General features: G+C 33.0%; 2 protein-coding genes across 2 annotated transcripts; both read right to left on the bottom strand.

The window, feature by feature from the left end:
• Nucleotides 1–5,553, bottom strand: LOC104884727 (BURP domain-containing protein 3). Its single transcript, XM_010669414.3, has 3 exons — nt 5,410–5,553; nt 3,202–3,316; nt 1–1,669 (listed from the first exon to the last, which is right to left on the bottom strand). Exons 1-3 carry the CDS (start codon nt 5,446–5,448, stop codon nt 228–230), a joined length of 1,596 nt encoding a protein of 531 aa, XP_010667716.2. The 5' UTR covers nt 5,449–5,553; the 3' UTR covers nt 1–227.
• Nucleotides 5,554–10,375: 4,822 nt separating this feature from the next.
• Nucleotides 10,376–14,466, bottom strand: LOC104884735 (BURP domain-containing protein 2). Its single transcript, XM_010669424.4, has 3 exons — nt 14,315–14,466; nt 12,737–12,851; nt 10,376–11,820 (listed from the first exon to the last, which is right to left on the bottom strand). The coding sequence occupies exons 1-3, from the start codon at nt 14,354–14,356 to the stop codon at nt 10,628–10,630; spliced, it is 1,350 nt and encodes a 449-aa protein (XP_010667726.1). The 5' UTR covers nt 14,357–14,466; the 3' UTR covers nt 10,376–10,627.
• Nucleotides 14,467–14,491: the final 25 nt, after the last annotated feature.

Genomic DNA, 14,491 nt, shown 5'->3' with positions numbered 1-14,491 from the left:
TAATACAAGAGGGATCCATCAAATTTATGTTGCACAACCAAGATATTTTACATCAAATTATCATTCAGTACTCTTAACAAGCTGGTGAAGCTGCATAACATTGCAAGCATAAACTGGTGAAGAGGGCAAAACAATAAGGTACCGAATTCACAACTTATTTCTATACATCAAACCAAGGTAATGTAAAGCAAGCAGCTAATAGACAACATTAACAAGCTCAAAATATCTTACTTAGAAACCCAAATAATGGTTTCCTTAGCAGCGGGGAAATGGCAAATACGGGTACTTCCTGGCACAACTTTAAGAACATTTTTCGCATAATTGTCTAAGAATTCATTAGTTTCCTTGTGACATGCTGCAACTGCTTCTATCTTGGTACCATCTTTCCCTACTAAAGAAACCATGTAAGACCTTATTGTCTTTGTCCTATGGCAGAAAAACACGGCGTAAGGGTACCCCATCTTATGGCAAACTACAGTCTCATGATCATCTTTTGCGAGATCTTTCACCCCTTTGATTGTATACTCCATCATTGAGTGATCTTTCTCTACTTGAGTTGTAAGTGCTTTTACATTTGTACCAATCTTGGAGATTACATAGTCTACCATTGATTCGAGTGAAGTTACACATTTCTTCTCGACTCCTTCGACTGTAGGCTCCTCACACAGCTCAATCCTCTTTGAAAGAACGAAGGCTTCCTTTGATTTAGGGTCTAACGAAAGAATTCGAAGAGTTTCCTGAATTTTGTCAGATGAAAATGGAATTTGATTGGAAATCTCGCGAGGTAGAAAGAAACCCTCTTTGGCACCCTTTTGGAATTTCAAGGCCATTCTTCCTCCTACTTGAAGGCTCTCTTCCACAAAGAAAACTTGATCTTGGGTTTCAAGGTTCGACTCTTTAGCATGATCATCAGGCTGTTTTACATAAGATAACAAGGCATCATAGCCACTATTGGTAGATTCTAGTCCCTTCTCGCTGTAAGATAACAAGGCACCATAGCCGCCATTGGTAGATTCTAGTCCCTTCTTGCTATAAGATAACAAGGCACCATAGCCGCCATTGGTAGATTCTAGTCCCTTCTTGCTATAAGATAACAAGGCACCATAGCCGCCATTGGTAGATTCTAGTCCCTTCTTACTATAAGATAACAAGGCACCATAGCCACCATTGGTAGATTCTAGTCCCTTCTTGCTATAAGATAACAAGGCACCATAGCCACCATTGGTGGATTCTAGGCCTTTTTTGCTGTAAGATAACAAGGCTCCATAGCCGCCATTAGTAGATTCTAGTCCTTTTTTGCTATAAGATAACAAGGCACCATAACCGCCGTTGGTAGATTCAAGTCCCTTTTTGCTGTAAGATAACAAGGCACCATAGCCGCCATTGGTAGATTCAAGTCCCTTTTTGTTGTAAGATAACAAGGCACCATAGCCGCCGTTGGTAGATTCTAATCCCTTCTTGTTGTAAGATGACGATCCATCATAGCCGTTGGTAGATTCCAAGTTGCGGGGGTGAGAGGAAGCAAAGGACTCTTTGTTATTGTAAGATAATAGTGCTGCGTAACCATTGAGACTTCTCAAAGAAGGTTTACGATGAGATAACAACCCATCGTCGTCTTTAATACTGGTTAATGATTCTTTTGCACTTGGCCTACTGATTGGTTCATCTCCTGCAATTTTGTCCAAAGTAATGGAAATCTTTTAAAGGAGATTCATAGTAGCTTAAGCTGAATTTTTTTTTCTCATCTTTAGACATGAAAAATGTCTTATATCACCGAGTTTTACAAATTGTAATGGTGTCTTGAGCTTTTTTTTTTTTAATTTCTCTGTTTCAATTTAGTTGTGACACTTTTAAAATCACGGACTTTTGGGCAGTTTTTGGAGAAGAGAGAGATAGAGAAAGAAAAAGAAAAAGGTCCCATGTGATAGGAGAGAGATATAGAGAAGTTATTACCTAAAATGAAAGTGTTACAACTAAATTGAAACTTCCTAAAATAAAAACTGACACAACTAAATTGAAACGGATGAAATATTTCCTTTCACAAAAATAAGAAAAGTCTATAAATAAGAAAATGCTAGAATTAGAATATTCATTAGATCGTTATAAGTAATGAGCAAAAAAATAGTTGCGGCCAAGAATACTAGGCCACAAGACTTGTAGTAAATAAGAAATGGGCTTATCATTCCCCACACATTAGGTAATATTTATCATTAGATCAGGGGCGGAAATAGAAAAATATTTTAGAAGGGGTCAAAAATATAATTTGTATTTTTAGAGGGGGCCAAATATAAAAATTAAGCTATTTTATTTAAATAAAATTACATTTTTGACCTTAATTTTTAGAAAAATTCAAAACGTCGGGACCGCGGCTCCCGCCGGTCCTTGTGATATTCCGCCCCTGAATTAGACCCAAGTTTAGATGTCCAAAACTACCCACATAAAAGGTTGGTTTTAGTTTTAACAAGCTTACTCCACGTTTCAGGTCAAAAACTAGTTTTAAGGTATGGGCTATGCCCAGATAATTATAATTTTTTATTTATTAATATTTGACTTTGAAACTTTAACATCAAGCGTTACTTAGTTTAGTGGTTAAGACATTAATATACTCTAATGCATATTTATTAATATACTAACTTGAAGTGATGGGATCAAATTTTATACCATGCATATTCTAATTTTTTATTGTATGTAAAGTATATGAAGTAAACACTCTAATGCATACCGCCATGTGGCACAAATCCTTATTTAGGAACGCCTTTTAATATATTAGTATAGAGTATAGATACATAGGTTTTCCAAAACTCAGCACGCTAAGTTTTTTTATATTGTGAAACTAATTTAACTTATGCATAATCTGAGTCTTGTGAGGATTTTTTTTGACGTGTTGTAGGGAATTTTGTAAGTTAAATTAGTTGCTAAATTACAAAAAGTAAACAAAATTAATTACACATAGTTAATGATAGGGACATTGTACATTACATATATATGTTTATGGGTAATGTGTGGAATAGGTTTGTTGTATGACACAAAAACTGAAGAAACACGAAGCTATAGCGTTAGAAATAAAAAAAACCTTTTTTATAGGTCTAGAATGTTAGCTAATAAAAGGTAAAAGACATTAAAAAAAAGTAAAAACGAATTGGACAAACAAAAAGTAGAAAAGAGAAGCTGAACTTTGAGATCTAAGAATCAGAGATCAACCAGGCGGGGCCAATAACTCTTCGATGGTTTCAGGCATGGGAGTGTTCGGCAGCTTAAGTTTCCAATAAGCTTCTGGAGAAATTGATGCAGGAGTTCCCAATCTCACCAAAGAAAGCTGAAGAAAAAAAGATTGAACTCGTCTATTAGCTAGCTTTCGCTAAATTGGACTCATTTATGCTAAATAAAACTTATTTTATTATTTTACTATTTTTTCTAATTTTAATTTTATTATATTTATTTCCCCCTAAAAAAATTATAAGCTGAAAAAAGCGACGTTTTGGCTAACTAAATTGCTTAGACTTTGTAAAGATTAATTGTAGAGCCACCATATTTATTTTTTTTGTTCATCTATATGCTATATCATGATTATCACTTATGCTAAGCATGATATAGGTGAAGAGAAAAAATATATATATGGGTTTAAATTTGGATCACAGTCAACTATACATTATCATCATCTATATCATATTATAGGGGTGACAATCAGGTCGAGTTTAGGTCGACCTAATTTCTATTTTAGGTCAAATATGCACCTCTAATCTAAACTCGGCCTGACAGGTCAATAATCTTAACCTAAAACCGACATATCAGGTTTTCGCGATGACCTGAAACCAACTCAATATGCTCTGATTTATATTTTATAATTGCAATAATTATACACTACAAAATTAAACCATTGCAAATCCTAACTTCAAATGCCAATTAAATTAAGATTCAAACTTCAATGCCTTTTATTAGCAATCGGCTTCAAATTAATAAATTGCCTTGGCCCAATACAAGTTTATTATTAGAAAATAAGTGACATGAGCTAGAAAAGTCGGAATACTTTCAGGTTGACCTAACTCAAATTTAACCTAAACTCTAAATCAGGTTGTTCGAGTTATTTTCGAGTCCAAAAAGTCAACATGAAACCTATCTCGTTCATATTTCAGGTCGGGTTGGGTCGATCCATTTTTTATTTCGAGTCGAAAATCTCAACCAAAACCCAAAAATTTAATTTCGAGTTAAGTACAAGTAGGGTTTATCAGTTTGGGTCAGTTTATGTCAATCCTATCATGTTGGTTATGGATTATTAGTCTAGCCACTTTTCAAATACGCATGAGTTACAATTCATGGGAGGTTAAGGTCATTTTTCAGTTTAGTTAATTCGTTTTTGAAAGTCTTTAATTCTTCCATTTTAAAATAAATGAAACACTTATTATTTTAGACCTTTCAAAATAAATGAAATGTTACCTTATTTTGTATTCACTTTTCTCTATCTCCCTCCTCATCACATGAGTTATCTCTTTTTCTCTCTCTATTTCTCTCATCTTCTATTAAAATAAAATGGAGGTATTTTTTTTTTTATTGCGTAGAGAGAGGCAGAAGGGAGATAATATAGACGTAATTTGATCTTATATTTTGGGTACCACCTACCAAAGTTTTAACCAACTAAACTACTTAACATCTACTGAAAACTCTTTACTATGAGTATTATATGACTAATAATTTTTCTCAATTATATGATAAGTATTATTAAAAGAAAAATCATACACAAACATGGCTAATTAGAATGTACAAGTTAATCGTGAGGATAGATTAAAAAAGTCAAATATTTTTGCCAACAAACGGTTCGCCAATTAGCCTTTTTCTTTTGGTATAGTAGTTAAAAAAGAAAAAAAAGTTGATTGAGAGAGTGTTAATAGTTAAGGGTCCTACGACATTTGTCATATGAAATATAACTAATTAACTATGTGTGTGAGGTAGTGAAAGAAAAGAGTTTATTAAAGGGTCCGCATCACTTGAGTCTGGAAGTTAGAGTATGATACATCTCTCACATTATCCTATTATCAATGGCTACATGGGAACATGGGTGTACAATTTAATTAAGAGAGTGTAAATTTACAACCATATATGTAAGGATGTAAATTATGGATAATTAAGGTTGAATTAATTGATTTGGGTCTTTCTTTTATCTTTGTAACAAAAATTCGATTTTTTCCCCTATAAAGTGGGATCCCAATCTTCCTTCTGTATGCAAGAGATATTCATCTTGCCCTAAAAAAAAAAGCAGGATGTAAATTGTATAAGTTATTGCTTAATATTTCCATTTCTTTAATCATTGTTCTAAATAACAATATAGGGTGAACATGATTTAATAACGTCAATGGAATTTTCCTATTAAATTGATGAACCAAAAACAAAGCGATGCATGTGATGAAGACTTACCGATAATAAAGAGAAGAGGAGCAAAAGGAGTTTTGCCATTATTAGAACTTTGAAGCTGCTATACTATTATTCTGTTAAAAAAAGTATTACAATTTAGGATGTAGTAGATAGAATAGAAGATATGACTGTTGTGAACTTGTGATTAGAAATGCTTACTGCTATCGGTATTTATAAGAGATTTAGGGGCCTATGTACTGTGCTAGGATGAGAGTTTGCTTATATTAATCATACAACTACCACTTAGCTTAATTATTGAGATTCTTAATCATACAAGTACTACTTGGAAATATATATATAGCTTAGGCTATGTTTAGTTCACCTGAAATTTTCTAATCTGAAATCATTGAGATTAGAGAGATCAGCCAGCACGACGAGAGCTAAAAAAAAATCATTCCCTGTATAGAGGCATACCTATTAAGGCCCTGGGTGGCACATGCTCCACCAAAAAATATCATTTTTTTTTTACGTTAGGTAGATCTTAGACATCGTAATTATTTCATATCATCATGCAACTTGCTCCAGTGGTAGATTGGCTAACGAATTATTGCATGCGTGTTATATAATGCACAACGCGGGTTCAAATCTTTTCAATGCCAATTCCAGCTTTTTCTTTCTTCTTCGTTTTTTTTTTTTTTTTTTACTACCTACTCTTTCTCTCTTTTTCCTTTACCATTATTTAAATATTTTGGATCTTCATCTCATTATTTTCAATAGTATCTACCTCTCTTATTTTAGCTCTATTTTTAGCCTTTTTTTTGTGGTATATCGATTGTTTTTTTCAAATAAATTCAAAAATATGACATTGTACACTATTGATATATTAAGTACTACTATGATCAAGATTTATTTACAAATACTCAAAAATAATTTACTATTTAAAATTTTGAATTTGTCACTATTTAAATTTACTAAATTTATATCAATTTCTTACAAACTTTAATTTGGGAGTAGATTACTGAAGATATTTAAGGTAGAGTCATGTATGTTGATGAGTTCAAAAGTCAATCTCATGAATTTACTAAAAATGGAGATAACATTGAAATATCGATATAATAAAGGTATATCTAATAAATAACTCAAATAATATAAAGTTTAGTTTTCTCATCGTTAAAAAATGAACTTTCAAGCCATCAGATACATATCTTGTACAATCCGAGGATTCTATTGTTGTTGATTTCAATTATTTTCGCGCGGATGATCCTAAAATTCCAAGACTAAATCAAGATGTGCTTGACTTATCAAAAAAAAATCAAGATGTGCTTGAAGAAATTGAGCAAATGACATTCTTCAAGTAAGGCGGAGCTAAGCCACATTGACTAAAAACAGAAACTTGGCATTTTTAGGTGTGCCTAAGATTCTAAGAAATACCCAAATTGGAGTAAATTTATTGATGCAAAGAAGCAACTTGATCCTCAAGGTATGTTTTTGCGAACTTTTTTCTCCGAAAATGTGTAATTAGTTAATTACAAGAACCATTGTTTATATATTTAAGGCAATCTATACTAATATATTAAAAGGCGTGCGTAAACCAGGAATGGTGCCACGTGGCGCTCTCCCTAGGGAGTTTTAGATCATGTAATCCATGTACAATAAAAAAAATTAGAAATTGCATAGTATAGGTTTTGATCCCGTGACCTCAAGTTCATGTACTAAAGTTTTAACCACTAGACCAAGTAATATTTAGTGCTATTATATCAAAGTACAATATTAATAAATGAAAATTTTCTTACCCGGGGCATAGCCCGGGCCTAATAACTAGTTGTTATTTATAAACCGACCTGTATTTATGTGTTTGAGACAATTGTTACCTTTACAATCAACCTATGTTTGTGTGTTAAATCTTATTTTTTGTCAAAAAGTACAACCGTAATCTCTGATAATGTAAAAATTGCATCGATTAGCGTGATCCGTCAGCCCCCCCCCCCCCTCCAACAGTTGATGTGTTTAAGACGCATATATTTGTAAATCAACCCATTTTTATGTGTGTGAAATCATATTTATTGTCAAAAAGTAAATCTGTAATCTTTGAAAAAAAATATATTAAATAACGAGTTTTCCGTTAAACCCGCCACCAATTCTTTTTTGCTAAAAGGTCCTTGTTAGTGGCCAAGCTATAAGACCATTACCTGTTAGTGTTTTATCATTGCTCATAAAATACAGGGTGATGCTAACAAAATACAGGGAGAGGAATAGCAAGACGCTAAACTAATTGTAAAACATTTTGGGTGGATCGGGTTCACAATAATTTATTTGTACACCCAAACTGTCTTTATCACACAAAAACTCACTATCGTAGAAAAAAAAAACTATAAGGTATGAAAATTGACTATATCAAAAAATTGACTATGTTATATACAAAAACAGACTATATAAAAAGTGATTATATTATACAAAAACTGATTATATTAAATAAAAATTTACTATATCAAATGAAAATTGCTTATATTCAAGTTTTTTTTTATCATGTGATTTTTTTTTTTTGAGGGGTTTTCAACACGTCGTTATCGACTACTGGGTAGCGAGTCTAGCAATGCCCGACGTAGAGTAGGTGGAGCCGTGGAGGCATAGTCTGTCCAAGTCTTGGTTTAATATGTTTTGTGACGAAAGTGATACTATTATGTTCGGAATTCTATATGCGATGTAAGACTTTATAAATGATAAGTATAACATTTATAAAGTCTATATATGATAAATACTTATCATATATAGAGTCCTACATCATATATAGAGTTCTTAACATATTATGTTATTAGAGTGGTTGTGGTTTAACATCATTATGATAGAGTTCTTAACATATTATGTTATTAGAGTGGTTGTGGTTTAACATCATTCATCATGCATGTAATATGTTAAAGGGAAAATTAACAAGAATAAATTAAATTGAACTATTATGATATTCTTAATTAATTTTCACTTTTGTTCAACTTTGAATAATTTCAACCGTCACCTTATATTTTTCAAACTAGTCTACCATAGAGGTACATTTGGTTGGAGATTTTTTGTGCTTGGGAACTCATTGAGGTAATGGACTCATTTTCCATTTTAACTATATTAATTCTTTTGAGGTCAAATTCTCTTTAAATATTAGTGAAAATTCAAGTTTGTTGTTAAATTGTGATGCTAGTACTTGTGCGTGGTTGCTATGAGTTGTATTATACTATTTGTAAAAATGCTTTTGGTATCTTGTTGAGTGCTTTATTGGGTAATTGGGTTGATCAATGGATCTACATTTTCTGGCACCTGGCTTATTTTTGGTTTGTTTATCTTGATTTATAATTTCTTCTGAATTTTTTATAAGAATTTCTTACCGAATACTCGTCAAGTGTTCTCATGCGGTCCATTCCCGACCCGAATTTTAGAATTTTTTCCCAATAAAATTTTAAGAAACAACATTTTGACCCGACTTTATAATGCTGGTCATCGGATTTTCGGGGCGGGTTTTTCTAAATACCTTATTAGTGACTCATTGTCGGAATTAACTCAACGTTTCCGAGAAAAGTCAACATTGTGTGAAAAATTCGATGCCGGATGAGTTACTTTTTCTTAAAAAAGGTCAGAGGCCTACAAAAGATGTCCAAACCATGATAGGGGGTCCATAAAAGGTGAGTTTTGCTAAATGCCGTCCTATTTTTTCCTACTAACGCTTTGTATAAATACTTGAGCTGGAAAAAATAGGGCGGCATTTAGCAAACGAGTAAAAGGTTTTGTACCATGGTTTGGACGTGTGTTTGACCCTATTTGAAGGAAAAAAGATAGAAATTTATCCACGGCTTAGATGACCAAATTTCATGTCTCGAGTTTTCAGTGAGCAAATTTTTTTTTGAAAATTGGGATTTATTTTATACCATAGATGAGCTTAAGGGTCCTCAAAGTTTTTCAGTAAGCAAATTTCTACTATAAAATGAACTTTTGGAAAGAAAGATTGTAGTGATGTGGAGAATGAGGAGTGAGTGAGGTAGAGGTGATCATGGGCCGGGCCGTGGTCAAAAAAATTTTGTCCATTGGTTGGGCCTAAATTGGGCCGAATTTTTGTGTCCAAAACCCGCTATTTCGGGCATAAATTAGCGGGCTTTTACGGGCTAAAATGGGTCGGGACGAAAAATAAACTAAAAAGTCATTTTTGGCTTGTCCAAAGCCAAAAAAAATACGACCGGGCCGGGCCCGGCCCGCGGGCCAAAAAATTCTGCCCAAAACCCGGCCAACAAACACGCCGGACCGGGCCGAGCCCGCGGGCCGGGCCAAAATGATCACCTCTAGAGTGAGGTAAGGAGTAATTTCATAGGATGAAACTTTGGAGAAACTCAATTGGTAGATCATGGACTCGTGTCTACCATTTTAATGGTAGACACGTGCCAAAATACAACCCAAAAAGCATAAAACGCGTGAAACTAATATACATCAATTCTTCTCCAATGAACATGTGAAACTAATGTACATCAACTATTCTCCAATGAACATCAATCTCGACGATTCTCCTTTGTTAACCTTTATTTTTATGTTTCTTAGTTTGTTTATTGCTTTTTTTTTGTTCATTGTGTTTTCTTTGTCTGTTAATTAAGTTGAGTGGTTATTCATCAAATATTTCCTCTTATGTTCATCTTTGTGTTGTTCTTTTGCTTAGTTTGTTAATTAAGGATATATTGTTTTGTTCATTGTGTTGAATGGTACGAACCATTTAGATGGTAGACTGGTGTCTATATGAGAAACTAGCTAGTGCTACATTTAGCTGCTAACTTTATTAATGTATGGTAAATACTAAATAAAAAGCAACTTGTACTTTATCAAAAATATCCGGGAAGATATTATTAAGAAGTCATTACTGAGTTCATACAAAGCTACTTTTGCTCTGCTATGTGCTATATAGGCCGATATCCTCATATCCCCCTGGCCCCTTGTATCAACGTCTCTTTTGCTTCCAATCCATCTCAAGCAAACCAAAAAGATACAGCTAGAAATAACGAAAATATAAGACTGAAACCTAGCTATTTGGTTGCACAACCAATTAGCATAAATTGCATAACTTGCATCCATTATCATTTACTCTCAATAAGCTGGTGAAGCTACATATTTATGCAAACAAATACATAAACTGGTGAAGAGGACAAATTTAAGACAATAAGGTCCGAAATTCGTAACTTATTTCAACAAACTAATTAAACAAAGGGTAGTATAATGTAAAGCAACAAATTAAGAAAGCTATCAACAAGCTCAAATTCCTTTACTTGGGAACCCATATAATGGTATCCTTAGCAGCTGGGAAATGGCAGATACGGGTACTTCCTGGCACAACTTTAAGAACATTTTTCGCGTAATTGTCTAAGAATTCATTAGTTTCCTTATGACATGCTGCAATTGCCTCTATCTTGGTACCATCTTTCCCTACTAAAGAAACCATGTAAGACCTTATTGTCTTCGTCCTATGGCAGAAAAACACGGCGTAAGGGTACCCCATCTTATGGCAAACTACAGTCTCATGATCATTTTTCACTAGATTTTTCATCCCTTTGATTGTATACTCCATCATTGAGTGATCTTTGTCTACTTCAGTTGTAAGTGCTTTTACATTTGTACCAATCTTGGAGATTACATAGTCTACCATGGATTCGAGCGAAGTTACACATTTCTTCTCGACTCCTTCGACTGTAGGCTCCTCACATAACTCAATCCTCTTTGAGAGAACATAAGCTTCGTTTGATTTAGGGTCTAAGGAAAGAATTTGGAGTGTTTCTTGTACTTTTTTAGATGAAAATGGGATTTTATTTGAAACTTCGCGAGGTAGGAAGAAACCTTTTTTCACGCTCTTTTGGAAGTGTAAGGTCATCTTTGTTCCTAGGTTGAGGCTTTTCTCCACAAAGAAAACTTGATCTTTGGTTGCATGGAACGATTCTTTGGCATGATCAGCATGTTTTTTTTGGTAAGATAACAAACTACCATAGCCACCACTCGTAGATGTTAATTGTTTCTTATTGTAAGATAACAACCCATTATAACCATTAGTAGATTCTAATCCTTTTTTGTTGTAAGATAACAATCCATTATAGCCGTTAGTAGATTCTAATCCCTTTTTGTTGTAAGATAACAATCCAATGTAACCGTTGGTAGATTCTAATCCTTGCTTGTTATTATTGTAAGATAAATAGTTTGGATTTTCGGAGTTTAGACCTTGTTTATCGTAAGATAGATAGTTGGGATTATTTGAATCTAATCCTTGCTTATCATAAGATAAGTAGTTGGGATTAGAGGAAGCTAACGACTGTTTTTTGTTGTAGGATAAAAGTCCTATGTAACCATTGAGACTTCTCAAAGAGGCTTTACTGTAAGATAACAATCCATTGTAGCCGTTGATGCTGGCTAATGATTCTTTCGCACTTGGTTGAAGTCCTTTAAGTGGTGTATCACTTGGTTCACCTCCTGCGTTATATTCAAAGAAATGGATTACTTATTACGGAATATATTCGAACTTAAACATAAAAGAAAAAGGGATTTATTTCTATGTACGTTGGAGATAAAAAAAAAAAAAAAGGGTCCATATCGGAATTTATGTTTCGTTAGTAGCCTAATTACCATATACAAGAACCTAATTTAGCTTCCTTTTTAATTTTATGTTGTTTCTTTTACCCCATCAAGAGAAAGCAAAACCCACAATTCTAAGTGTTATCCATGATAATCTAATTTGAACATAAAGAAGATACTAATTATCAATAAGATGGACGTAAAAATGGGTGTGGTAAGTCTTTCCATCTTCTACCTGAACCGTACATATTTTATGCTCACGGGGGCAATAATGGTCCGTGAGAGTGCCGGGGTGGGGTTTGGTAATTGGTAGCAAAAGTTGTGTAATAGCTAGGCCTCAAAAGAGAGAAGGAAAGTAAAAGTAACATAATATTATATCTAAGCACACTACTCACTTTGCAAGTCATTATCCAACTCCCAAGATATGAACTCTATTTGTGACAAACTATCAATTCCAAATAAGAAATTATTTTGTTTGACAAATAAAATAAGTTAGGAGAATAATCACAGGAGTTAAACAACTATTTTTTGTTAATGCCTTATTGAAATACCCGTTAAATAAATAAATAAATAATAACAAAAATTGGAATAGAATAGCACGGCGCACCCTATTCAATATTCACGAATTATTAGTATTCGCTTTTATCTTTATTCATGAAATATGTTAGCTTGGAAAAAAAAAAGGCAAAAACAAAATGTATTAATTTTAGGTGACTTAAACTTTTAATACCTATTCATCTAAAGTGACTTAAATGTGTTGACAAATAGAGTCGAAGTTAAAATTGTATATGAGATTTGAGCATTAGAAATCAACCAGCTGGGGTCAATAACTCCTCGATAGTTTTAGGCATAGGAGTGTTCGGCAGCTTATTCTTCCAGTAAGCTTCTGGAGAAATTGATGCAGAGCTACCCAGTCTCACCAATGCAAGCTGTAGAAAAATAAAAACATTCCCAAATTTCACGATTCTCATTGAAAGTGCTTACAAATGTCTTTAAGAGAAGAGCAAAAAGTGGAAATTAATTGAATGAAAACTGGAAATTACAGATGTGTGTAAGAGAAGTATAATTTTTACCTAAGCAATTATAGATATTGACGTTTAAAGAAATATTTCGACAAACGTGAAAAAAAAATAGTGCAATTAAAAAACAAAGGAAGTATAAATTTATACTTTTTTTTTACTGGTATAACTATACAAGGATCCACTAACCTTATCTTTTTTAAGTAGGGATAATAGCAGTTCTGAATCTGTCTTAGACCATGTTAGACTCACCCCATTTTTTAGAGTCTGAATCCACATTTTTTAGATCCAATAGATTTGGTGGGATCCAGTTAGTTTTTGCTCATTTGAAGTTTATCTATTATGTGATTATACTTATTTGGAGATTTTAAATGACCAATGAGTTAAAAAATAGCTTTAAATGTACTATGAACATGATACACCCGGTTGTAAGATAAAATTCCCTTCCAATTTCCAATGATTTCAGGCCATATCTGCTCAAATTCCACCCATGGACCCATGTTTTTGGCAAAAAATGGAACGACGAAGCTTTAAAATATGACTTGCAATATACGTACAAATAAAAAGTATATTTCTTAAAAGAAAGAAATTTATGACGAATCTACTACAGGAGGACTAGTAAATGATTTTTGTTATATTCTTGTTATGTATTCGCTCCGTTTTTGAAAGAGCCTTTTAATATTTTTCAGTATTCACAAATTTAACTTTGATTATCACTTGTGATTTATAAGTAAGAAAGAAAATATATAGTCATGTGTGATCTTGTTAGATTCGTCTTAAAATGTGTTTAAGTATGTGTTTTTTATAAAAAAAATAATCGATTGCATAAGTAGAGATACGAATGTTCAAAGTTTTGTATTAATATGCTAAAAAGTGAAAGTGGAACGATCTTTAAGAAACGAAGAAAGTCTAAAGTAGTAAAGAATATATAGAAAGCTTATGTATAGGCATCCTTAATCTGATAGCTTTTAGTACTCTTGTGTACGTAGTTTTTTTTTTTTTTTTCCAGACGAAGGGGACTCACTTGCCTATAAGAGGAAATCCTCAAATAAGTATCAAAAGGTTCGATCTCTAGACCTCGGGGATATGAGGGCCACTAATCCACCATCTCAACCTCACTCTTGTATAGTTAATAATCGTGTTTACCACTAAATTTGTCATATACATAGTATATTAAAATAAAAAAGAATCAATGAGCGATTATAAAAAATAAGAAGTAACTTAACAATTGATGTTGGACTTAATTTAGACTCTATACCAAGTAGATCAAAGTAAAGGTCAATTGACATATGGTACTTAAAATTTAAATGGATATTTTCCTTGTCGATGAACCAACAAGGAAGAAATGCATGTGAGGCATAGAGAGGACTTACCGAAGAGAATAAAGAAAAGAGGATCACGATGAGCTTTGCCATATTTAGAACCTTATTTGAAGCAACTGCTATATTTATTATTATTATTATTAGAATTTAGGGTGTAGTAGTAGTAGCCTAGTAGGTAGGATATAAGGAAGCGTTGTGACTTGTGAGTTGTGAGTAGTAGTGTAGTAC

The sequence above is a fragment of the Beta vulgaris genome, chromosome 2, assembly GCF_026745355.1.
Source record: "Beta vulgaris subsp. vulgaris cultivar EL10 chromosome 2, EL10.2, whole genome shotgun sequence".
Lineage (NCBI taxonomy): Eukaryota > Viridiplantae > Streptophyta > Magnoliopsida > Caryophyllales > Amaranthaceae > Beta > Beta vulgaris.
This window is presented reverse-complemented; position numbering and strand designations above follow the sequence as displayed.

Coding starts and splice junctions, on each gene's coding strand:
- LOC104884727 (XM_010669414.3), bottom strand. CDS start 5,448: ATGGCAAAACTCCTTTTGCTCCTCTTCTCTTTATTATCG. Junction 3,317..5,409: donor TCCTCTTCTCTTTATTATCG/GTAAGTCTTCAT, acceptor TTTTTTCTTCAG/CTTTCTTTGGTGAGATTGGG. Junction 1,670..3,201: donor AGAGTTATTGGCCCCGCCTG/GTTGATCTCTGA, acceptor ACAAAATTGCAG/GAGATGAACCAATCAGTAGG.
- LOC104884735 (XM_010669424.4), bottom strand. CDS start 14,356: ATGGCAAAGCTCATCGTGATCCTCTTTTCTTTATTCTCTTCG. Junction 12,852..14,314: donor TCTTTTCTTTATTCTCTTCG/GTAAGTCCTCTC, acceptor ATTTTTCTACAG/CTTGCATTGGTGAGACTGGG. Junction 11,821..12,736: donor GGAGTTATTGACCCCAGCTG/GTTGATTTCTAA, acceptor AATATAACGCAG/GAGGTGAACCAAGTGATACA.